The 24,255-nt window shown below is 42.2% G+C and overlaps 1 protein-coding gene across 38 annotated transcripts in view; it reads right to left on the bottom strand.

Moving 5' to 3' along the window:
• The window catches only part of ARHGEF28 (Rho guanine nucleotide exchange factor 28), a 273,620-nt gene that overhangs the window by 46,527 nt on the left and 202,838 nt on the right, over window positions 1–24,255 (bottom strand). For all 38 annotated transcript variants that reach the window (XM_070233456.1, XM_070233455.1, XM_070233473.1 and 35 more), the window contains 11 exons: window positions 23,354–23,498; window positions 23,152–23,279; window positions 21,780–21,920; window positions 18,590–18,837; window positions 13,466–13,588; window positions 12,127–12,244; window positions 8,809–9,063; window positions 7,207–7,283; window positions 2,553–2,731; window positions 1,439–1,530; window positions 126–308 (listed from right to left, as the gene is read on the bottom strand). In XM_070233456.1, the coding sequence (XP_070089557.1) occupies window positions 126–308; window positions 1,439–1,530; window positions 2,553–2,731; window positions 7,207–7,283; window positions 8,809–9,063; window positions 12,127–12,244; window positions 13,466–13,588; window positions 18,590–18,837; window positions 21,780–21,920; window positions 23,152–23,279; window positions 23,354–23,498 (1,689 nt within the window). The remainder of the gene's footprint in view (window positions 1–125; window positions 309–1,438; window positions 1,531–2,552; window positions 2,732–7,206; window positions 7,284–8,808; window positions 9,064–12,126; window positions 12,245–13,465; window positions 13,589–18,589; window positions 18,838–21,779; window positions 21,921–23,151; window positions 23,280–23,353; window positions 23,499–24,255) is intronic.

The raw sequence follows: 24,255 nt of genomic DNA on the forward strand, positions 1-24,255 counted from the left end.
GAGAGTCAGGATCTGTCTTATTCCGCTGTGTCCTCAGAACCGAGACCACAGTGCGTGGCATGCAGGGGGTGCTCAATAAACGTTTTCTGAGCTTGTGGAATCAAAGCCTTTTGGAAGCATCTTACCTTCTTTCAGGGCTGCTGCCAGCAGCGAGGCCGCCTGGGGAGGCTCCCCGGGGTCGGGTTTAATGAGGAGATGGGGCTCCAGGTGCACGTCCTCAAACCCACTCAGCTCTCCAAGCTCAGCATAGATGTTCAGCTTCTCCTCTAAATACGTGCAAATCTGCTGGTCTTGGGTGCTGAGGATCTCTATGAAAGAGGATTTACCAGAGAAGGCTATCACATGAATACAACTAAGATGAATAGCCACACTTTCAGATAAAAATGCTACTAATCAGCAAGCAGCACGGTCTGACGGGCCAAGTGCAGGCTGTTGGGTGGGACAGACCCAGGTTCAAATCCTAACCTTCCACTCCGTGACCGCCGCCTCAGCAAAGGACTCAACCACTCTGAGCTTCCATTGTCTTTTCTGTAAGTTTATCCTACTCAGTAAATGTCCGATTCCTTTCCCCTTCCCCTAATTCCAGAAAAACTTGCAGAGCCAATCTTTGTTTATCCACGCTGTCTTCCCTTAAGACTAAACACTATGCTTAGGAATGAAAACTGAGGCGGCATGGTCTGTGACGAACGAAAAGCACAAGGGAAACACGGCCGAGGCCGGAGCCTCCCAGGGCCGCGGCCAGCCTCTGTCACCCTGACACGCTGGCTGACGCGGTTTCGAAACCTCCAATTCCTGTGACCACCCTCGCTGGATCATTTTCCTCTGATGTCGACATGTCCCAGGATTCTTAGAGCTTAAAGGGCCTCAACCAGCATCTGACCGAGGGGTCTGCAGAGCTCTCTGCCGCAGAATCACCCAGGAGAGTTTAAAATAATGACATCTGTACCCCACCCCGATTCCGAGTGAACTGGTGGAGGGTGGGGCACAGGCATCAGAATTTTTAAAGACCTCCCTGAGTGATTCTAATGCTCAGCCAGAGATGAGAATCACTGAGCTAACCTAATTTCCTTACTTTGCAGATTTGGAAACTGAGGACCAGAGCTATTGGGTCCTCGTGCTGAGTCACATGACTATGGCCTGACAGCACTGGGACCTTCAACCACGTGCCGGTCTGCACCACACTGCCCATGGTCACTGTTTCATAGATGTTATGTGCAGAATGTTTTTCACATATTTTAATCACTAAGGAGGAAGGAGGGAGAGAGTCATCTTATTTGAGCACTTCAAGTGCTTGTGCTTTTTTGGCGGGGGGAGGTGGTCAGCGCGGGCCTCTGGTACACAGAATTAGACCAGTTGTCCAGTCATCACCTCCCTTTCACGACATCTGGGCTTTCCGACCTCCCGGGAGAACACCACGGCCAGGGAACCAGCACCGTACCTTGACACTGCTGAATTCTGGCCACTCGTGCTTCAGCTTTCCGCTTCTCTTCATCAGATTCACTTGCCCTTCCTCCTTCTTCCTCTGGGCAACTTTAAAAGACAACAGTCAAGAGACACAACTGAAGCCAAATCCCACTATCTTTAGGCTCATTGCAAAGACATGGGGACTTGGCAGTAGAATCATTCAGAGGAGAAAAATTCAGTATGAAGAGAATTCATCATGCCCCCCGGCCAAGCAATTTGGTTTTCTGGAGTACATAAAGAACCCTGCATAATATAACATAGCTCTCAAAGTCGGCAGTGTAAGATGACTCAAATATTCCAACACGCAAACATATGCTCATGTACACACACACTCACACCCCACAATACCAATACCAGCATTAGGCACAGCTAAAAGAATTTTTGCTTTCTACTACACTAGGGCACTTCTATCCTTAATACAGGAAGAGCAGAGGGTTGGAGGGAATGGAGGTCGGGTGCCAGGTTGGGTAGGTGCAGCGGAGGTGGAGGAATTTTATATGACATCACTCAAGATCTAACTTAAGAATGATCACTTCACCCTCACACCCCCAGTTATAAAAGCTGTCCTTGTACAAGTAAGAGAAGTAAATTGACTTAGAACACTTGGATCCACCAACCCAAAGACGTTTATTGAATGATTCTTCAGAATTATTCAGACAAACATAAGACATGGTCCCTGCCCTCGAGGAGCTTCCAGTCTAATACACAAACACATATACATAAAAGAAGAGAATAGCTACAAGGCAGGATATGACAAGCACCAAATAAATGCTTTAGAGAGCGGGTGTTAAAGAATTTCAGGTAAGGAAGAGACCGCTGGAACTGAAGAGGTCTTCACGAAGGAGGCGAGCCGTGAGCTGCACCAGAGATGGGCAAGATTCACACAGGCAGAGGGGAGGTGGGGCACTGCATGCAGGGAGGTGCGGAGAACAAAGCTGCAGGTGAGGGGCTATCGCAGGTGGGTGCAGGGGGCAGGGAGCAGACCATTCTGGCTGAGGCAAAGTTTTCATGCAAGGGGAGACATGTTAGAATATTTCCCGCAAGTGAACAAGTCCATTCCCGAGCTCATGGACAGAAGGAGATGTTACCTTTCCACTGCCTGTTGGATCCGTCTCATCCAGTTATTTCGTTCCTCCTTGGAATTGGTATGAATTTCATACATCTCAGGACCAGCTGATGAAGCACTGATCAGAAACATTCCTCTCTCCTCATTAGCAACTTCTCTAGCAATAAGCTTCTGAAGGGAAATAACGGATGGCTTCTGATCCTACGCAAAATAGGAGGATGTGCAGATGAAGCTGCATCCTATCGAAAGGAAGGGTCTCACAACACACATCAGCTAAGGAAAGCAATAGCATTAGGCAAACCTATTTCACTTCAACCTCTTCAAAAGAGCCGTGGGAGCCAATAAGCTCTCCGATGGAAAGAGTATGGTGAAAAGAGGATGGAAAAAGAGGGTGCAGGAGAATGTCTTTAAGAAGCGGTGGTTTAAAAGGACAACTTTTAAAAAGCTAACAATCAGAGTGGTAAGAAAAAAATATCAGAATGCCATAGTCAAGGGTAGAGGGATTTTTCTAGAAGGGCATGGGATAGGAAATAGTGTATCAAATATTACAGAGACTGAGAGGGATGGCCGGCCTAGAGAGTCCATTGGATTTAGAGTACCAAGGGGCAGACTGTGAAAACGAAAGGTAAGAATGAGGAGGCAAGACCTTACATTCCCACACACAACCAATGCGCTCTGCTATCGCAGTGCAGACCACAGCAACACGACGTCTATAGTTCTGCCTGCAAATGCCTCTTCTGCCCGTCAACCAGCAAGTGCCTGGTGGCAGGAACGGGTCTAATTCATCTTCATATGCCCAGCATGGTGCTTAGCATAGAGTAGGCATTCAATACATGTCTGAGAACTAGATTTGGCATAATTCCATCAGAGGGAAATAGGAGGAAAGTCTAAAATTCGTCATCCAAGCCATGGTTAAATCACCTCTTCTACCAACATCATCCTTCCATGTCCCATCCTAAGCGCTGGGGATTCAAAAAAGAGTAAGATACTGATAATACTAATTTGGGTGGGAAGCTGTAGTTGAAAGAATAGCCAAAGGAATGCTTGTTGGAAGAACAGTTCTAGGGGTAAACATGGAGAATCTTCCTTGGTTTGTGGCTTCCACCACTGTTTGCAGTCGGTCGCAGTATGTGGCTTTGCTCCTCCCTCACGGACTGAGCGACGCCTTCATCCAGAACTGCTGACTCCTCAGTGCTGACTTGTCTGCTTTCCCAGCATCACACAGCTCTACCACGTCTGAAGTTGCATGCAAGGGTGCACCCAGAATACCTCTTCACCCCATTCTTCTTTGAGTAGAAAAAACACGTATATGCACCATAAGGGGACAGAGCACCGGTCCACCCAAGGCCTTGCTGTGTCTCTGCAGTGGAAGCAAACGCAGCTGTGTGGCAGAGCTTTTTGCACACTGCCCTCTCCAATTCGGAGGGCCCCTGGGCACTGTTCATATCCTTTCCTCAATTAGGGATCTAGTATCCAAGGCTTTATCTGCTCTCCCTCCTTCAATGCAGTTTTAGTGTCCTCAGCTACAAGGCAAAAGGCCTCTGTACATACAGAGGCAGAGCAGCTGTGGGCTGCTGATGACGTCCACAAGAGCAGAATTATTTGAACTAGTTGGTTAGCGTTGCAGGCAGGGGGAAGGTGATGGGGGTCTGATGTTTTAAAAGTGAAAAGTAGGTAAGAGGGTAGAAAGCAGCATTAATTAAATCACCATCAGACCAGGAGGCTTAAGGGACATGCCACGTGTGTTCAAATGACACACGAATGTTAGAGATGAACAAGAATCCAAATCACATCTCCGGAATGTAGGTTCCACGTCTGCTTTGGAGACGGGTGTCAAAACTAGTGATGCAAGGACCTACCCCAGCCTGCAGACATGTTTTGTTTGTGCCACAAGATTTAAAAAACAGATTTTTTGGAATAGTTGCCAACATTTAAAAACTAGACGATTTCACTTTTTAAAAAACACTCTAGATTTCTGGGAAAAGCAGAAGATTGGCAATGCTGGGCCCATATCCTCATTTAAAACACTGGCTATAGCTGAGTGATCCCTGCCCTCTTTGCAAGGGGGCACGTTCTCGCCAGTTCTCCACAGTTCGTACCACTCCATCAGCTCCTCGATACGGAGCCAGGGCCAATTAACCCATTTACATTTCCTAACCAACCCCCTAGGCATTGGAGTTGATGGCCTCTGCCACAGAGGAAGAGGAAAAGGGGCTGCTTCCTTTGGCCCCATTGTTACCCCATATCCATCTGTGATTCCATAAAGTGGCTGATTCCATTATGAGCGAGTCCATTCAGGATTCCACCATGATAACAAGATCTTAAGGTCGCTTCACATTTTGAGTTTTTGTACTTGTGCATCTACATGTTTACTTTGTCTGTTTTATAGTTCATTCATTTTGAAATTACCTTCTTTGATACTCAAGAGGATCTCCTAGACTCAGTATACCGGGATTTAGTGAACATATCTACTTTTTCCTATTCATTTCGTAGATTTGGGTCCTACTCCCATTTCTAGCGGAGTCCTTCTCAAAAACAAACAAAATTCTCTTGGAGGGAAGCTACTCCATCCTCTTGCTACTTTTGGCTTATTCTCCTGGCCATTTAGCAATTCATCGTGTTGTCTGTAACAGGTGAAAAGTTAAACATTTCCCAAAGAAGTTTTTTCATAGCACAAGGGACACAGAATCTCCCCTGTGGATATTAGTGTACAGATAACTTTCTAAAATACGAATACCAGCCTCTAGCTAATGCAACAATTCCCTTAAGACTTTAACTATAAGGTATTTATGACAAATGGGCTTGGTCAACTAAATGTATACGATGGAAGTAAAAAGCATATGATTGAACAGTAGGGTGAACTTGAGGAGAATGCTTTCCCTTTGGCTCGCTAACATCAACAAGGGCTGGCTGGCTTTTACAAACGTAGCTACATGTCAGGCTAACATCTTCAGGAAACTGTATCAGCATCATCTGCCTGTGGTCTGTAGACAAACACGTTCTACCGAGAGGAGCTAGGTTGTGGCTGCCTTCATTCTGGCATTTGGTGGACGGCATCCCTAATGTCCCATTTAACGGTAAATGTGGTCTATGGTAGAGGTAACTCTTCAAGAACTCAGATGAGAGGGACAGATCCGTTTGTCAAGTCGTACTGTAAGTTGAGCATCACAGCATGATCTGAATCCACATGCTATGTTGTCCTAGAAAACCAGATAGCTGTCTTCATGCTATGTCTAATTCTTGACCCATCAGCAGGTCATTCGGCCTGTAATACCACCCGAGCAGCAGGATTTGCTTCTCCTCCAAGTCTTTGGTTTTGAAGAAATCTTTGCTTCTATAAAGATGTGGAATAAATTTGTTTTCTCGTCTAACATGGCCCTCAGCACCCCACAGGTCAAACAAAATTGTCCCGCTTTCCCACTTACTTTACTCTGTCTTCTTTCAGAGCATCCCAGACAACAGCAGAGAGAGGTTGCTGGACACACCAGCAGGTTGTCACAAAATCTGCAGTATATACAGTTCAAATGGACCAGGGACCCGGGGACTCGTTTAAGTCCTCTCGTTATCCTCTGGCGCAGCTTTGTGAAAGTCTCTGACCTTTATCCAACCTGGCATCATTCTGCTGATGAGAGGCAATGTGCTGAGCAGGGCGAGAAGCTGACTGGGCTAAAGTAACGGGCACAGATGGCGGGTGAGGCACTGCCCCAGCCTCCTCCTCCCCAGAACCCATCGCCGCGCAGGCGTTTCTTTGTTTGCTCTGGACAGCAAAACAGGAAATTCATTAGGCTTGAATTTGCCAAAATCAGTTGGCATTGATATCTGCTAATGGTACCTGAACATCCTATCAGACAATGGATGACAAATCCTAGAGTATAGAGAGCCACCATGAGACCGGCCACATTGGTACTGCATCTTAGATTCTTTCTGCTAGCAGGGCCTGATGTTCCATGATGCCGGCAAGGAGTTAATTGATGACGTCTTCCTTCTTTAAGTGAGTCATTTTGGACCACAAGATGCTATGTAAAAAAACGTTATCAAATGCTAGTTTTACTGCTAGTCTAAGTCTAACTCTGTGCTGGCAACGAGATTAATAATATACCATAAAGATAAGTGTTATATCAATAACCTTAGTAATTAGTAGCCATTAGAGTAGAAATAAGAAAGAATCTTCTTTAAACTCTAGATACCAGGATAGTGTTCTCCTATTTGGCAGAAGGAGCATCCTGACAGTCACGAATGGGGTTAGCAACAGGTGCAGCAGGCACCGTCCAAGGGGAAAAGAGAGCAGGCGCCAGAATGACCTGCTGTTCCCAGCATCAACATCTGAGCTGCTGGAAAGTCAGGGGGAAGGAAGTCTAGGGGAAAGACCCAGAGAGGCAGACGGCAGAGGGCCACATTCACCAACCACAACAAAGTACTTCCGTATTTTCACAGCTGGTTAAACTGCTGAACCAGATGACTACCTGTTCTGGCTGTGATAACTCAACACTTATCATCCTAGTTAAAACCCAGTTAGATGTTTGTTACCCAACACCGCAATCACTAATAATAATGGGAATATAACAGGGGCATATTCTTGCCAATTACTATTTAATGTCTCTAGGAATTTGGGGCATTTTGTAAGGAGATGTGGGATTAAACCATTTAAAATATGCATCACATGGCCATATACTTACAACGGCTGCAAAGATGTATTTCTGGTCTTTTTCTTGTAAAAAGAGCAGCACATCAGTGAGAAGGAGAGCGAGGATATCTTCAAAGAAAAAACATTGCCAGGGTTAATGAAGCACGCCACGGCTCAAAGTACATATTCCGATTTCATGTTTGACATCTAAATAAATGTATTAAGAATTAAAAGTCTAAGATTTAGTCTAACTATAAAACTTTTACAAAAATGCCTGTATCATGATAGGCAAAGATGCATTTTATAGATAAATGCAGCTTCTCTAATAAGGGTGCATGTTTGCTAACTGTAAAGCTAAATTGCCAGCAAAATTTAATGTTATAGCTTTCAAAACAGAAGAAAAATATCCAATAAAAAGGAAGGTCCTAATAGAATGAAGCCCTTATGATTAGGGGGAAAAATGCTTAATTAAAACTGTCAGAAGGCAGCTTCTATCTTGCATGATGTTATTCTGTTCCATCTGGACCTGAGAGAGCATGAGACCCTGTGCTTCCCTTACAAACTGTTCACGAGAACACATCGTCACTACCGCCAAACATTCTCACACCAAGTTACCAAACTGCTGATTCTAGGAAACAGATAAAGAACAAACGACTCGGAGCAAGAGGATCTCCAGATTGGGGTTAATATTTTAGTCTAGTTAACAGCCTAATTGTGGTTATCGTTTAGTTGCAACATTGCAAGTTGCTGATCAACAAATCTTATTTCAGTCATTAGTTGCAACCACCACCAAAACTAGATAATCCTCCAATGGGTGATGACCTTGAGTAACCAGAATTTAACCACCTCTTCCTCTCGTTGATTACCTACGAAAGTTATTAAGTATTAAAAACAAGGAGAGGGGACCAGTGGTTCTTCACCCTGGCTGCACACACACCTGGGAGGTTTAAGCATCTCTATGCTCGGGCTTCATCCCCAGACCAATAAAATCAGAATCTCTGGGGGGAGACTTGAGCATCAGTAATTTTTTAAGCTCCAGAGGCAATTCTTGTGTGTGGCCAGGGTTGAGAACGCTTGCACCAGGCAAGGCGATGACTACAGACTCAGCCCTGAAGAATCGGAATGAACTGTTGTAGACTCTAGCCAGATTACCAGAGTCCAGTTAACGCCCGTTATCAGACGGTAGCCCTGAGGAAGAGTTTACACCAATGTCAACGTGTATATTTGTGCATTGTATTACTCAGGAACAAAGATGACAGTCAGAGTTCACTTCTCCCTTCAATGGTCTGACAGCCGGGGCTGTCTGGGCACACAGCAGACTCTGGGTGTACCACCTCACTTTCATCAGAATGATACTTCTGTGCCAACAACAAGCAGAATTCTTAGTTCCTTTGATTCAAACATCACAAACTTGTAAATTCACAAAATACATCTGAAGGCTTTTGCTCAGGCAGCAAACCCCCACCAAAGATTTGTAGCATTGGCCACATTTGCCTGTTGAAATTCCCAACTCGATCCTACAGGAATCTCTCCACCGACCCGGGCTTTGTGTGTGTGCCTGCATCTCTGAACCATTTCTCTTTTGAAAATCTGTCCTGTGATAATGAGTAACGTGTGTGAAAGGAGGAGAAAGCAGTCTGTAGAAGCACGGTACCTTTGAAGCGGCCCGTGGCCGTTTTCCAGTACACAAGGCCGTCGTGGAGCAGGGTCCTTTCCTCACTCAGCAGCGCCTGCTTCCGAAACACATGGCCGTTCTTGAGCTTCGTGTATGTTTTGTTTTCGATCTTACTTAGGATCTCAAGCCATTTTTGGTTTTTCTCATATTCGCTGACTTTTAAATCCACTGCTGCGATCATGTCTTTAATTAAGCAAAGAGCTTTGCATAAGTCTTTATGCTCTTCAGTTCTTTCTGCACAGGAAAAAGAAAGAAAAACACTATACAATAAGTCAGAGCGCTAAGGAAGACTTTTTTAAAAATACAGTTAAATGTACCATCTAAATAGGAAAAATCCCATAACAAAAATGTTGGATTAAATTCAAATACTAGGGGCCAGCCCAGAGGCTAAGTTTGCACACTCTGCTTTGGTGGCCCAGGGTTCACTGGTTCGGGTCCTAGGCACAGACCTACACACTGCTCTTCAAGCCACACTGGGGCGGCATCCACATAGAAGAACGAGAAGGACTTACGACTAGGATATACAACTATGTACTGGGGCTTTGGGGAGGGAAAAAAAGAGGAAGACTGGCAACAGATGTTAGTTAGTTCAGGGCCAATCTTCCCCACCAAAAATAATTCAAGTACTATATTATCACTCTGTACCCCTCTTCCCAAAAATATCATTAACATACTTAAACATAAAAAATTTACTTATCAGATGTGCTCCAGCTGAAACACTGAAAATAAGATGGCTGATTTCCAGGGACTGGTCTGGCCTTCCCCCTAGAGCAGGGAATGCGTCATACACTAACGTGGGCCTTCCTTTCACCTTCCCAAAGACAGGGAATCAAGCAATCCCAACTCCAACTTTCTCAGCACTTAAGCGAGCCAGGGGCCCAAGTCGGACTCCTTTCATAAACCAGAGCTGCAGGGTCACTGGAATGGGCCTCAGACTCACGTGCCTTCCTGGAGCCTTTCCTCCATAAAAATATTCAAAATATTTTGCAGCTGTATTAGCATAAAGATGAATATATTAACAAGATATATTAAAACATTTTTTCAACCTAAAAAATGGGACCAAGGCACTCTGCCTAGTGGGTAAGTCAGCCTTGCTCATGCCAACAGTATAGGTGATCATCGACTCCAGGTGTTACTCTTTCAAACACTGACCACCTGCTCTTATCTCTAGATTATCAGAAGGAAAAACTGGAGGAGTTTCTGGAACAGCCTCCTGAAACTCAAGATGAAACTGAATTCAGCTATTGTCTATATTTAAGGATAAAAATACCTAGTTGATGTTTACTGAGGTGAATGGAACTGAAAGGGAAAGTTTGAGGAGGTCAGAAGGTGCTGGAAGGAGAGAAGAGGAAGTAAGACGTCCCCTCGCACCTGGAGCGGTAGACACAGCAGTCAAGCGGAACGAGAACAAAAGGTCTCAACGTAAATGCTCACACAGATACTTGAGGATTTTGTCAGCAAACCTCAAGGAACAGATCCCGACACCCATCTTCAAGAAGGAAGATACTTCCTTTCCCATCGCCTAGGAATAGTCCTTACTATTTTACTGCACCAAACAGCCCCCCCCCTCCAAAAAAGGTTCTTCTTTTCAAAGAGCATAGTAGAGAAAATCAAAGGTGAGGGACAAGGTGACGGGGTGAGACCAAGAAAAGGCTCGAAGCCTTCTGCTCCTCAGGGGCAAATCCCTGTCTCACGAGAGCTTGCTCCTCAAAGTGCAGCAGCATCGGCCTCGCCTGGGCGTCTCACCCTGGGCTCCACCTCAGGCCTCCTGACTCGGAGTCTGCATGTAAACAAGATCCCCAGGTGAAGGGCGCACCTAACAAAGTTTGAGACGCACTGTCATAATAGAGTCACAAGAACCAATGCTCCGGGAAGCCAGGGAGAGGGAGAGCTGACAGTTGGTGAGGTCTGACCTAAGGAGGTGGCGCCCCTTCAGCCACCATGACAGCTGTGCCTGAGGAGCCATGGGTCCTACTTTTCATTTCTGACGCTCAGGAGGAGGGAATCTGTGCTATCCATTTTACCAGGACCTTGGCATGGGTGATTCTCAGAGTACCACTAGGTAAGCTAACACAGTCGGACAGATCTTAGTCTTTGAGGTATTTCTCTTTATATTGTGCTTGTATTTTCTTCTATGTTAAATTATAGGGAGTAATAAAAATGTGACACAAAGAATAGACGCTACTATTCCTGCCTGAACTTAGTTCCCAATGTGACTGAAAAAACGGAAAGACTTAATCATGCATTTCTACTCACCCAGACCCCTTCCAAAAAAGGATGTTAGAAGCAGACTTTTTTAGAGTGGGCGTTTAAGATCTCATTACCATTTTCATTATTTCTGAATCAATTGATCATAATAAAGATAATAAAAACAGCTCCCACCTATGGAGCACCTTGTTTATAGCAGGCTCTACACTCAGCACTTTCAGAGACAATCTCATTTAATCCTTACAGTTCCATAAGGTAAGGATTATTATTCATTTGGTAGTGGAGAAAACTGAGGCTCATTTAATTAACTTGCCCATCTAATGAGCAGCAGAGCCAAGTATAAGCAAAGGCAATGCAAGTTTGCCCAACTCTGGACCCAAGCCCCTGTTAACGGAGCACACTACCAATCTAAGGATAATTTACTCAAGATCAATAAGCTCACTTGAGGAACAGGCATTTTCATTTATTCATTTTGAACTGATATGTATTCATTCATTGATAGCCTATTTTGTACCAGCCTCTGCATGAGGCATTGAAGATCCAGTTGTGAACAAGACAGACACACGCCTTCAAGACCCCTCAAGGAGCCTGCAGACAACCATGACATTAATAGCTTCTTAAAGGGTGCCCAGATGTTACTCCCTGGAACTTGATGAATCGACAGGGTCAAAAATAGCTCCTTCAAAAATCCTTCTCAACCTAATAATTCCTTGCTTGGGAGAGCTGACATTTGGTGATAGGATCAGTCGAACATATTCCCTCAGGCGCTGGGAAGGGACCAGGAAGATGAGGAAGAACAAGCCTTAAGGAGGTCTGGAGACGGTGAAAATACAGAAGGAAAAGCCAGGGTCAAAGAAGGAAGGAGGCTGCTTGCTTTGGGCTGCTTGGAGGAATTCTGAGTGGTGGTCAAGCTGCGCTGTAAGAGAGAACTTTTCAAAATGGATCCAAATCCTAAGGCTTTAACAGATTTTCCATAACGAAAAGTCTCCATGACTCAGAGGCCACAAGCATTTATAACTGTTTACGACACCTCAGCTATGTTTAAAACTTTTGAAGAGGCAAATGCTTGTCCCAGAAGTCATCACTCACCCTTTGTGTACTGCAATATCCTTTCCACCAAGACAGGGTATTTTGTGATGCGCTGAGTGACCAGCAGAATGCACTCTGGAATTCCTCGGCGCCGAGCCAAAAGATTACTACTTCGGAGCTTAAAAGATAGACATACATTTTTATATACACAAACTCTACCTGTATTTTCTTTTCAGGTGTGAATTTAATAACACAAAGAATTTGCAACAGTAAAATTCTACTTAGACGTAATATAACATTCATTATCATTAATTAAAATACATTGTCATTAAATGGTACAGTCATTAATTTCAATAACCCAACTCTCCAAGATTTCAATGTTTCAAGTTACTATTGTATTTGTAGTTAATTCCAAAAGTGAGCAAGTTCCAATACTTACAGTTGCTGAGACTCATGAACAGCAACAGTTTTGAAAAATGCTCAGAAATCAAAGTTAGATTTTCAATGTGAGTTTGCAATTAACTATTTGCTTTCCCAACTATTTTCTTCTCTTACGTTTGTTATGATTCATCACAGACTTAAAGTTCCCTCTAATCAGGGCAACCTTTTAAAAAAAACTAAAAGTATTCCTTAAGTTTTCAATACACATACAAACAAACAAAAAAAAAAGGACGAGAATCTGGTAGCATTCTTACAATGGTAGATAAAAATTCAGAATTCATGAAACTCTAAAGGTCAAATTTCTTCAACAAATAAATGAGACACCAAAAAAAGGGATGGGGAGCATTCAATTTAAAAGAGATTTAAAAGCTATAACCCTATAAAGCTATATGTAACATATATATACAAATGTGATCGTGGTCAGATCCTGATTTCAGTAATCCAACGTTATGAGATAATCAGGGAAATTTGAATACTGGCCAGCTATTTAAAGATACTAAAGAATTACTGTTAATTTATTTAAGTGTGATAATGTCATTGTAGTTTTCTAAAGATACATTGCTTAGAGATACGTATTACACATGAAATGATGTGTGTCACAGACTTGCTTCAAACTAATCCAGTGGGGGTGGGGTGAATTCTGTCTTTATTTTTATTGTGGTTTCTCTGATTTATAGCTTGTCAGGACATGAAACAGCTTCACAGGATATTACAAAGGTGCCCAGAAACTTGGAGGACACAATTTCACAAATAGAAGATACAAAAGGAAATGATTTGGGAGAAATATTTTACTGACATAGAAAAAGAGATTTTCTATCCTTACTAAAAACCTATCACTTCCTTCTTCCCCTGAAAAACAGCACCTAGATGTGAAACGTGGTTAGATCGTGTAAGAAAAGACATAAACTACTTTCCCATGTTGGTCTACCACACTGTGATAGACTTTTAAAATACTTGCCTTAATAAAATTCTGGAACTTTTTATTCTGCTGGAGTTCTTTAAAGAGGCTAACCGCTTCTTTGTGATGGCTACAGAATTCTCCATATATTTTCTTCATTTTATTTGCATTTTCCTCTGAAAACTGAGAAGAATGACATTTCAATGACAGTTTACAAATTTAGTCAGCTCTAAACACTTAAAACAGGAAATTTTCATATATTTCAATACATTCTTTGCAAATAAATTATGAACACAATCACTTCTCTTCCCCAGATAATACTAATTTGATTATCAATAGCCAAATGAAAAATATTTAGTATCTTTTATTCTTTTTTTAGTGTTTGTGCAACTATCATTTCAATTTATAGTTTTAATACTTTTATAGATTGAAGGAAGGGTATGTGGCAACTTTTGGGAGTCCTCTGGAAGGTATGACCTCTCACCGGTTGACATTTACATTGGTTCACTGATTATGTCCATGAACCCGGTCCTCAGCTGGGAATTTGACTTTTGTCAGCACATCACAAATAGATCAAGAGGCAAGTTATCATTCACCAAGATGATAGAGAAAAATGATTAGTCACAAGGCCAATTTATTAACTGATGGATAGAAGTAGAGATGTGGACTGGATATTTCAATAAGTTTGACCTGTAGAAAAATGTGTGTACACAATCTACATGGGAACCAACTTAGAATCATAAAGTGGTATGGAGAGAATTAGCTGAATTATTTGAATGCCAGTGTTTCAGACTCTGACAATCCTATGTACACATGTCCACGCTGAAGAGCAGTGCAACAGAAACCAGAACACATTCACCCCTCCCTTGGAAAGTACTTGAAAGTTACCTCACCATTGCTGGTCTTTGTATCTTTGCTTACAGTTTTATCTATGCTTGAGACGCATATGTCTCAAGAGATGATCCCTAAAATATCTATAATCACTCAAAAAAGGGAAAATACTTAAAGACAAATCTAACAAAACACATATACAGGACTTGTATGCTGAAAACTACACAAAGCTAGAGAAAGAAATCAAAGAAGATTTAAATAAATGGAGAAGTAAGCCACGTTCGTAGATTGGCAGATTCAACACAGTAAAGATGTCAATTCTCCCAGAATTAATATACAGGTTTAACGCAATTCTTATCAAAATCCCACAAATTTTTTTGCAGATATAGGCAAGATTATCCTAAAATTTATACAAAAAGATAAAGAAATTAGAATAGCTAAAAACAATTTTGAAAAAGAAGAATACAGTGAAAGGACCCAATCTACTCAATTTCAAGATTAGTCATATAACTACAGTAATTAACACTGTGTGGAAGGATAGACACACAGATCAGTGGAACAGAATAGGAACCCAAAATGCCAAACTGCTTTTTGACAGAGGGCAAAAGGAACTCACTGGAGGAATTGAACATCCACAGGCCAAGAAAAAAAAAAAAAAAAGAATCTCAACCAAAGTCTCATATCTTACACAAAAATTAACTCAAAACAGATCACAGAGGGCCAGCCCAGTGACGCAGCAGTTAAGTTCACACGTTTTTTTTCAGCAGCTCGGGGTTCACCAGTTCATATCCCAGGCATGGACGTACACGCTGCTTGTCAAGCTATGCTGTGGCAGGCGTCCCACATATAAACTGGAGGAAGATAGGCATGGATGTTATCTCAGGGCCAGTCTTCCTCAGCAAAAAGAGAAGGATTGGCAGCAGATGTTAGCTCAGGGCTAATCTTCCTCAAAAACAAAAACATAGATCCCAGACTTAAAACATAAAATACAAAGCTTTTAAGAAAACAATAGGAGAAAATCTTTGGGACCTCAGGCTAGACAAAAAATTCTTAGACTTGACACCAAAAGCATGATCTTTAAAATGAAAAACTGATATATTGGACTTCGCTATAATTATAGAATGAGAAAACAAGTTAGACAGAGAAAATATTTGCAAACCACATCTGACAATAGATTAGTATTTAGAATATATAAAGAAATCCCAATATTCAAAAGTAAAAAAACAAAGAATTCAATTAGAAAATGGGCAAAGGACATGAAGAGACATTTCGCCAAAGATGATATACAAACAGCAAATAAGCACATGGAAAGATGTTCAACATTGTAAGTCACTGGGGAATTGTAATTTAAACTACAATGTGATATCACTACACACCTCTCAGAACAGCTAAAATAAAACTTAGGGACACCAACAAATGCTGGTGAGGGTGCGGAGAAACTGGATTACTTGTACATTGTTGCTGGGAATGTAAAACGGTACAGCCACTCTGGAAAATAATCAGCACTTTCTCACAAAATTCAATACACCATCACCACACAACCCAGAAACTGCACTCCCAGGCATTGATCCCAGAGAAATGAAAGTGTAAGTTTGCCCAAAGATCTGTACATGAATATTTGTAGAAGCTTTATTTGTAATAGCCAAAAACTACAAACAACCAGATGCCCTTCTACAGTGAATGATGAAATACACTGTGGTATGTCCATACCAGGGAATATCACTCAACAATAAAAAGGAAGGAACTATTGTGATCCACCACCACCTAGATGATTCTTGAGAGAATTATGCTGAGCGAAAAAAGCTACTCCAAAAGAGATTACTTACTGTGTATGTAAACTATGTAACATGTATGTTATTTACAGAACATTATTCCAGAAACAGAGAACAGATGCCAGCAGCTGAGGAGGAGGTAAGAGCATGACAGAAGTAGGTGTGGTTATAAAATGGCCAGATGAGGAGTCTTTGTGGTGGTAGAAATGTTCTGTATCTTGACTGTATCTATACTGGTATCCTGGTTGTCGTAATGTATTATAGTTTTGAAAGATGTTACCATTGGGGTAAAAAATAATTTAAAAAATAAATTAAAAAATGCCAAATCCCAAGCCCCACCCCAATCCTATCAACACCCAGGGGGTCGGAGCAGAGGATTCCTCATTTTTAACAAGCTTCAGGAGATTCTCGTGCACTTGAAGTTGGAAAACTGCTGCTTTATACCAACCAGGTTCCTCATGTTCACAATTTCTCACTAACACCAAAAGTTCCCGCTGACTGAATTACCATCACGTTCCAGCCCAGCCTCCTGAGACCTTGTGGAGTCTCCACGGTCAGAGTGTGGGATTGCCCCAAACTCTTCTCTCAGACATCCTTAAATAGCTTGCTCTTCCTTTGTTCCCACAGAACTGTCCCACCCTGACTGTCTAGGGATTTTGTTAATTTATCCCTCAGGAAACAACTGTATTCACACAGTATTTGGGGAAACGCCCTGCTGCACCCACTATGCAAGGCCACCAACAGGAACACAAAAGCAGACTTAAATCCTTTTCTCTGAACACCAAGGATCTTTCCCCAAAGGAGAAGAATGGGCTTCATCCAAAAGGCCACCAGGCTCACCTTGTGAGAGAGCCAACTTCCCCAAACTGGGTCTCAGTTTAAGCCCTACTTTTATCCACAGAAATTACGTAAAAATAGAACAGGTAGAGATGCAAAATTTTTGTTAACTATGAAAGTAATGACGTAAGAATGAAAATATTTTAAGTGATTAGAATGAAAAATCACGATGATCTGTATCAAGGAAAGAAAGATGCAAATAACTTCAAATGACAAGATCATCTTGCACTTGAGTTTTGAACACACACAGATTCAAGTTCACTCAGACACCTGCAGACGTTGTTATCCAACTGTCTTGCAAAGCCCTTTACAGTCTCTCAACCTGGCACTATATGTTTCAGGGGAATCCTGAGGACGGACAGGTCCAGGACTTTAAAGATCATCTGCAGAGCCAATGACTCGGATTAAAAACTTATTACTCGTGTGGATTTTTACAATGTTAGACATGGAGAAGTAGCTATTGGGCTATTAAGTGGGGTTTGTGCATTAAAAATATTTGTATTTAAGCATATTTATATCAATGAACTTAACTCCCCCATTTCTGCCTACAGACTAACAGGTGAACTCCACTGCTGTGTGTAACACGGTAAAATGGGTTCAACATTAATAATTAGGAGATGATGTTTTGGCATCCACCTACAGAAAGCCAAAGTAAGGTAACTAGGAATGGATCTCCACGCCTTTCCCCAAGTGCTGTGAGCGACTGCAAAAGAGGGCATTCAAGTGAATTCCTAGTGTTCTTTTCAAAAGTGACCCATTCACTCAATAAATATTTACAGTACCAAGCACTGTTCTAGGTACTGAAATACGGTAGGAATGGTATCAACAGGGCTCCCTGCCTTCCTAGGACTTACAGACTCGCGATGGTGAAAGGCTTCCCTGAATGTCACTATGGATGTCTCAAGGTACCATATTCGTAACTCATTGCTGAAAGAGCAGATTTTGATTCAAATCCCAGTTATGTCACTTACGAGATGTGTGAATTTTGGAAAGTCAGTACCTTCTCTGTGCCTCAGTTTTCGTATATGTACCATGGGGAAAATGATATTTACCTCACAGTGTTGTGAAGGTTAAGTGGGGTAATATGATGAAAGTACCCTAAAAGTGCCTGCCATATTGTGGTCGCTGGACACATGTTATTTAACTTCCATATTAGCATGCTTTCAGTGGAGAGCCCCTACCAGAGAGATCAGTTGGCCATTGTCACAAGTAAGTTTTGTTTTTTATAAGAAGAGTGCTGCAGCCCATTCTCACTGATGCTTCAAACATCCCGAGCACCTAAACAGTGCCTCTTTTTAGTGAGATTGCTTGCCTTGTCCCCCAGGCCTGAGCTCCCAGGCTTTAATGCTAACAGGTCTGCCTCCGTCCTCCTAAGATGAGCCAGCGTTTGTCCTGGGGATGTGGGTGAGACTATCACGGGCCACTGGTGGAGCCATGTCGTTAGAGAGCCCAGCACATCAAGAAGTCTAAGTAGAATTTCCATATGGGATTTATTTATAGCTGGGACTCCTGGTGGCCAGGGATGACCCAGCCAAGTTCTGTGACATGCAGAAGAGCCATTCATGGCCTGTTAGAAGCTCTCAGGCATCAGTAAACAAACCAACATCAAATAAAAGAAAATCAACCAAACTCATCTGTCAACAACTGTAATGAAACCAATTCCAGTTCTCGATAGGTTTTTAGTACTGTAGAGAGTGGGCAAATCATTAGGTTTTTAAGGTTTTTAGCCTTACATCTTTCTCACCTGTTGTACTAGAATGTCTCCAATTCGGTCGATGATGAAATTCCTGTCATTGCCAGCACAGGATTCCTGCCTTCGCTCCTTCATACTGTAGAAGAAATGCCTATGGATTTCCAGCAACTCGTCTAGACAGGGAAAGATTTTATCCACAGTGCTGTGGTCAAGCTGTAACTCTTCTTTCATCCCTTTCCTGAAGATCTCGGACATGATGAACAGAGTCTGGACGTGATGCATCTCTGTCTGCATCAGCTCTGAAACAGGTGAGCAGAAACAAGCTTTAAAGAAACAAGTACCCCAATGTCAACTAAACGTGCTGTGGTGGTCATTTTGCAATATATACAAATATCAAATCGAATCAAAACGAATATAACGTTATATGCCAACTAGACCTCAATAAAAAAGTATCCCTATTGACCTAAATTAGTAGCTAACCACTGCATGTTACACAAATTAAAAAGAAGGAATGTTTAGGAATAACAATATTCTTCCACTATAAAAGTCGGCTTTGATTAAACATCTAACGTAAGCTCAAAATACTAAACTATTTTCTTTCTCCTAGAAATTATAAGAGGACATGTATAAATCCAGTCCAATACATGAGAATCCAATACATCTGAAACTCTCAGGATATAACCAGCTAACATCTTTAGGTACCTTCAGCTGGAACCAGGTCTTAGTCTCTCCTAAATGCTCTATTAAAATATAACCTAGTTTACCACTTTCCTTTCTCTCTTTCTTTCAGTTTTGTGTTTTTCCATAGTAGGAGCACAATTAACTTGGTGAATTAAATTGAATTAAATATAATAAAGTTCCTCAATGCAGACCACAATAGGTTCTTTCTATTTCTGGGTCTGTCTCCAAAATCCCATTTTCTCCAGGAGAAAACAATTTGTCATGATCAACAGAAAGTGAAGAGACATCATCAAGAAAGTGAAAAGACAGCCCATGGAATGGGAGAAAATATTTGCAAATCATATATCTGATAAGGAACTTGTGTCTAGAATATATAGAGAACTCTTACAACTCAATGATAAAAAAAAATAATAACCCACTTCAAAATAGGCAAAAGATTTGAATAGATGTTTCTCCAAAGAGACATACAAATAGCCAACAGGCAATGAAAAGATGCTCAACATCATTAGCCTTCAGGGAAACGCAAATCAAAACCAAAATGAGATACCACTTCTCAGACACTAGGATAGCTGTAATAAAAAGGATGGACATTAAAGAGATGTTGGTGAGGACGTGGAGACATTAAAACCCTCATACGTCGCTGGTAGGAATATAAAGTGATGCAGCTGCTTTGGAAAACCAGTCTGGCAGTTCTTCAAAATGTTAAACATAAAGTTACTACATGACCCAAAAAGTGGAAACAACCCCAAATGATCAACAACTGATGATTAGATGAACAAATTGTGGTATATCTATACAATGAAATATATATTACACATATTTTATTATATATGTATTATTTATATATTACATATACAGCCATAAAATATACACTACATATATATGATATATTAATATATATTACAATACACATGAATCTTGAAAACAGTATGCTAAGTGAAAGAAGCCAGTCACAAAAGACTAAATTTTGTACAATTCCATTTACGCGAAATGTCCGGGCAAATCCGTAGGGACAGAAAGTAGATCAGCGGTTGCCACGTGCTGGTGGGAGAAGGAAATGGAGAGTGACTGCTGACGGGAACAGGGTTTCTTTTCAGAGTGATGAAAATGCTCTGGAATCAGATGGTGGTTGACGGTTGCCCAACTGTATGAATATACTAAACCCACTGGATTGCACACTGTAAAGGGGTGAATCTCATGGCGCGTGAATTAAATCTCAATTTTCAAAATGTCATTAGAGAAAATAAGAATTCAAAATTTGTGGGAGCACCAGAACCACAAGTTTTAGATTAATGAGTATTTCCAAACTGACTTACATGTTTTGAGAAAGAATATAAAATATCAGCCAGGGAGGATAAACAAATCTAAATGTAGTTTCGTTTATTATTTTACCATAAACAAAAATCTGTTTAATTGGGAACCTACTAACTTTAAATTATTATTATCAGATCCCACTGTGTTTTTAGCACCTACTCTGTACTAAGAACTTAACCATTTCATTTAATCTTTTTAATGCAATTCTCTATTATGACCCAAAAAATAGGGATAATTTTCCTCTTCTTTAAAAGAGAGACAAAGAAGAAGAAAGGGTGCAGGATTTTCCCCAGAACAAGCCTTTCTGACACCAAAGGCCACACTGTGAACTACACCACATGATAATTTGCCCGAAATGGGTTACCTTATTCTTAATAATATATGACAGGAGATAAGTGAAGAAAAATTACAGTATAATAAACACTGCATGACAACTACCCAAGGGGACAGCATCTTCCTTTCCAAAGTAACTCACCCCTCTACAGCCCTGGACACGTTTCAGAGCGCACTCACCCATCATCCGACCTGCAGAACCCCCACCTGACGCAGGTGGGAAGGGGCTCTCAGGGCCACTGGACCTGTCGGCCCATACTTGCACACAGAGGACTAGTGAAAACTGAGAACCAGTCTCATCTGTAGAGTAGGGGATCTTCTTCTATCCACTTTTTAGCATCTATTTTATACTTGAAAAATTTTTAAACTTCACTTTCTAATTCAGGCTGCCAAACAGCATGAAATGGTGAAATCTCACTAGAGCTGAGCTCCACACCGAGGACTCCAGCACGCAGTCATGCACTGCCCTGACCCAGGGGCCACAGTCCCCTGCCGTCTATGGGAATGGCACCCCTGGGGTGTGGGGGCAAACTACAGGCCATATATGCAGCAGCCCTGTCTGCCCTACATTAAATACGTGACAATTCGCTGTGGTTCTTACAGTGGAAGCAGTAAGGGAGCACAGGCCATGCCTAAACAGACGGGAAAAGGAGATGAGAAAGAAAATTTGCTTCGTACCAGACACATACAATGCCTCAGTGAAGCCTCACAATATTTTAAACCTGAGTATCATTATCCCCATTTTACAGACAGAGGAACTGAGGTCCAGGTGAGTGAAATATTTTATCTGAGATCAAGTAACTAGAAAGTGGCGGAATTGGGATTTGAACCCAGGTCCATGTGGTTTCAAATTCCACGCTCTTTCCTCCACACCACACTGCTTCAGCCGAAAGAGCTTATTTGAAACGCTTACCAAAAATGACATCCTGTCTTTTGATGACATCCTTCTCCTGCCTGCTACAAAACGAGGGGTCCACCACAAGACTCCAGGATTCTGCTTCGAACTCTTGGGCATCACTGCTGAGGTCACTCCACAGGGACGAATCCACAACATCTAACGTGTGTTTAGACGAGAAAAGAAAAGCCAGAAGTGGAATCACACACATAACACACACAGACCCTCACAACACCCGTGTTTACGGACTCTCACACCAAACAAACCCGCTGTGAGCCCAGACACAACTCAGTCCAAATATTGCTGATGTGCAGGTGGACCCCCTGAAAACCATGCTGCTGAGATGGTTCCAATCAAGACGGCTCTCAGAAAAGCAGAGGAATCAGGAACCAAAACAGTGACTGTGTCCATGCAAAGAAAAGGACATTTGAAGGTTCTTTCGTTTGTTTGGACTTGCTCTGTTTCAGTTTTGGTAACCTTGGGAGTCCACACTGGGACTACAGAATCTTGAACTCGCTGATTTCTTTTGCCCCCGGTTATTCTGCACTCTTGACTCAGATCTGAGCGCTGTACTTGTCCACTGGATTTGTTCTTTACGTGCCTTGCTGTCTTCAGTGCCAACATGACTCAAGGCACAGGGACTCGAGTCACATGGGAGGACAGATTCTTCTGACAATTTGACAACACACACACATCCCTCTTCAGGCAACTAAATCCTAATTGTCCAAACAAGACTCCTTGGAGACATTCCAGCTCAGAGCAGTAAAGATGAGATGACAATGGATTTAAAGCCTTAAGTTTAAATAAAAGAAACAGATTTCTGGGGCAGAATCCACACCTTCCTCGTTACTTCTCTTGCATTTGGTTTTCCTTCCTTTGTTGACACAGCTTGGATACAATAAGCAATTCCCCAGATTAAGTCCTATCCTACAACACATACTCTTTAAAAAAAAAAAAAAAAATGCTTTCATTCTCCCAGAAGGAGGAGGCAACAGATGGGGATAAATCAGAGATCAAGCAAGTTCAGTCTTACTTGAAGTCCATATTTTTAATGTGCGATCCTATTCCAATTCATCAATAGCTGTAAAAGTTTTTTTAAAGCATAACAAGCACACAATGTATTTCTTCCCCTTAGGTTTACGACATGCTCTTTTAGGAATATGTTCAATTAAAAAAAAAATCACATTTTCTTCGTCACTATCCCGGAGCCTCCTCCGGGGCTAAATTTTCATCCTTTCTACCAGAAGAACCTATATGTAACAGACACCACAAAACAGAATTCTTTTAAAAAGAACAAAAGAATATATTTCAATCTTAAATCCTTCAGAAAACATTGCTTTTGGCAAATGCTCACAGAAACACAAGCAAACACACACACATCTCCCCTCACCTTCCATTAAGAAAGACTCCATGGAGGGAGAAGAGCCCACAGACTGTAACAGCTCATCGGAATGAGACCTGCTTCTCCAGGCGCTCCCGTCGCTGTCAGACTCCAGGGACGGCCCCGACCTCCTGAAGCTGGAGGGAGCGAGAGGAGTCAGCCCCAGCAGCAGCTCTGAGACCTTAAGACGTAAAACCACACCGAGCCTCACCTTTCCAAGGTGGTTCCTGGAACGCTTCTGGACAACGGATGGACCTGCCCCGAAGTTTCTTTCCTCCCGGCCGGCAATCCAATCGGCATGGAGGAAGAAGGGTGCAAGGAGAGAGCAGGCAGCGGGACGTCTCTAAATGAAGAATCTGGAAATCAGAATGGATGCTTCATGTGGTTTTCACGGAGGGCAGTAATCACAACAAGTAGAGGTAGACGCTTAAAAGCCAGGAGGTTGAACACTCGAATGGCCACTCCTAATGTGTCCCTGCTGGGCCTTGAAGCCAGTTTCCCTGCCACATCCTGACACCTGCTTCAACGTCCCTTCTACTTCACAGCCTCCTGGTGCCCAGGCTGCAGTCTGCTTCAGCATACCCACTCGGAGACCGTGGGCGGCTGGCATGACACAAACAAGCAAGAAAATGGAATGGGGAAACAGGACAGCTTTCCCATAAACCACTGCTTGTGCTCCTTAGAGCCAGCTTTAAGGGGATGCAAGGTGTTATTAGCACCACTACTAGAATGCACATTGTGTGTACAAATAATCACACACACAGTATGTCACTGGATTGGAATGATGCTGGGGAGGCTGTTCTTAAGGGTAAGAATTTCAGGCAAATGAAACCTGCAAGCCAAGCTGAGCTGGTCTCTCACCCACTGAAAACTAAATGGTGCTTCCATACCTTTCTGGTCAGTCCTAAAATGTCATGGGCATACACGCATTTACATTTGATGTATACTAGAAATGGCTCTCAGAAAATATTTCAATCTTGTGATATTATAGGAATATATGGGAACCTCAGGATATTCCAAAGGATTTTATGCATGTATGGTTTAATTTTATTCTCATGACTCCCAAGTAAAGAAAAGGAATAGATGGTATTTTATCAGTTCTAAGATGTCTTT

The sequence above is a fragment of the Equus caballus genome, chromosome 14 (assembly GCF_041296265.1).
Source record: "Equus caballus isolate H_3958 breed thoroughbred chromosome 14, TB-T2T, whole genome shotgun sequence".
NCBI classification, from domain to species: Eukaryota; Metazoa; Chordata; class Mammalia; order Perissodactyla; family Equidae; genus Equus; species Equus caballus.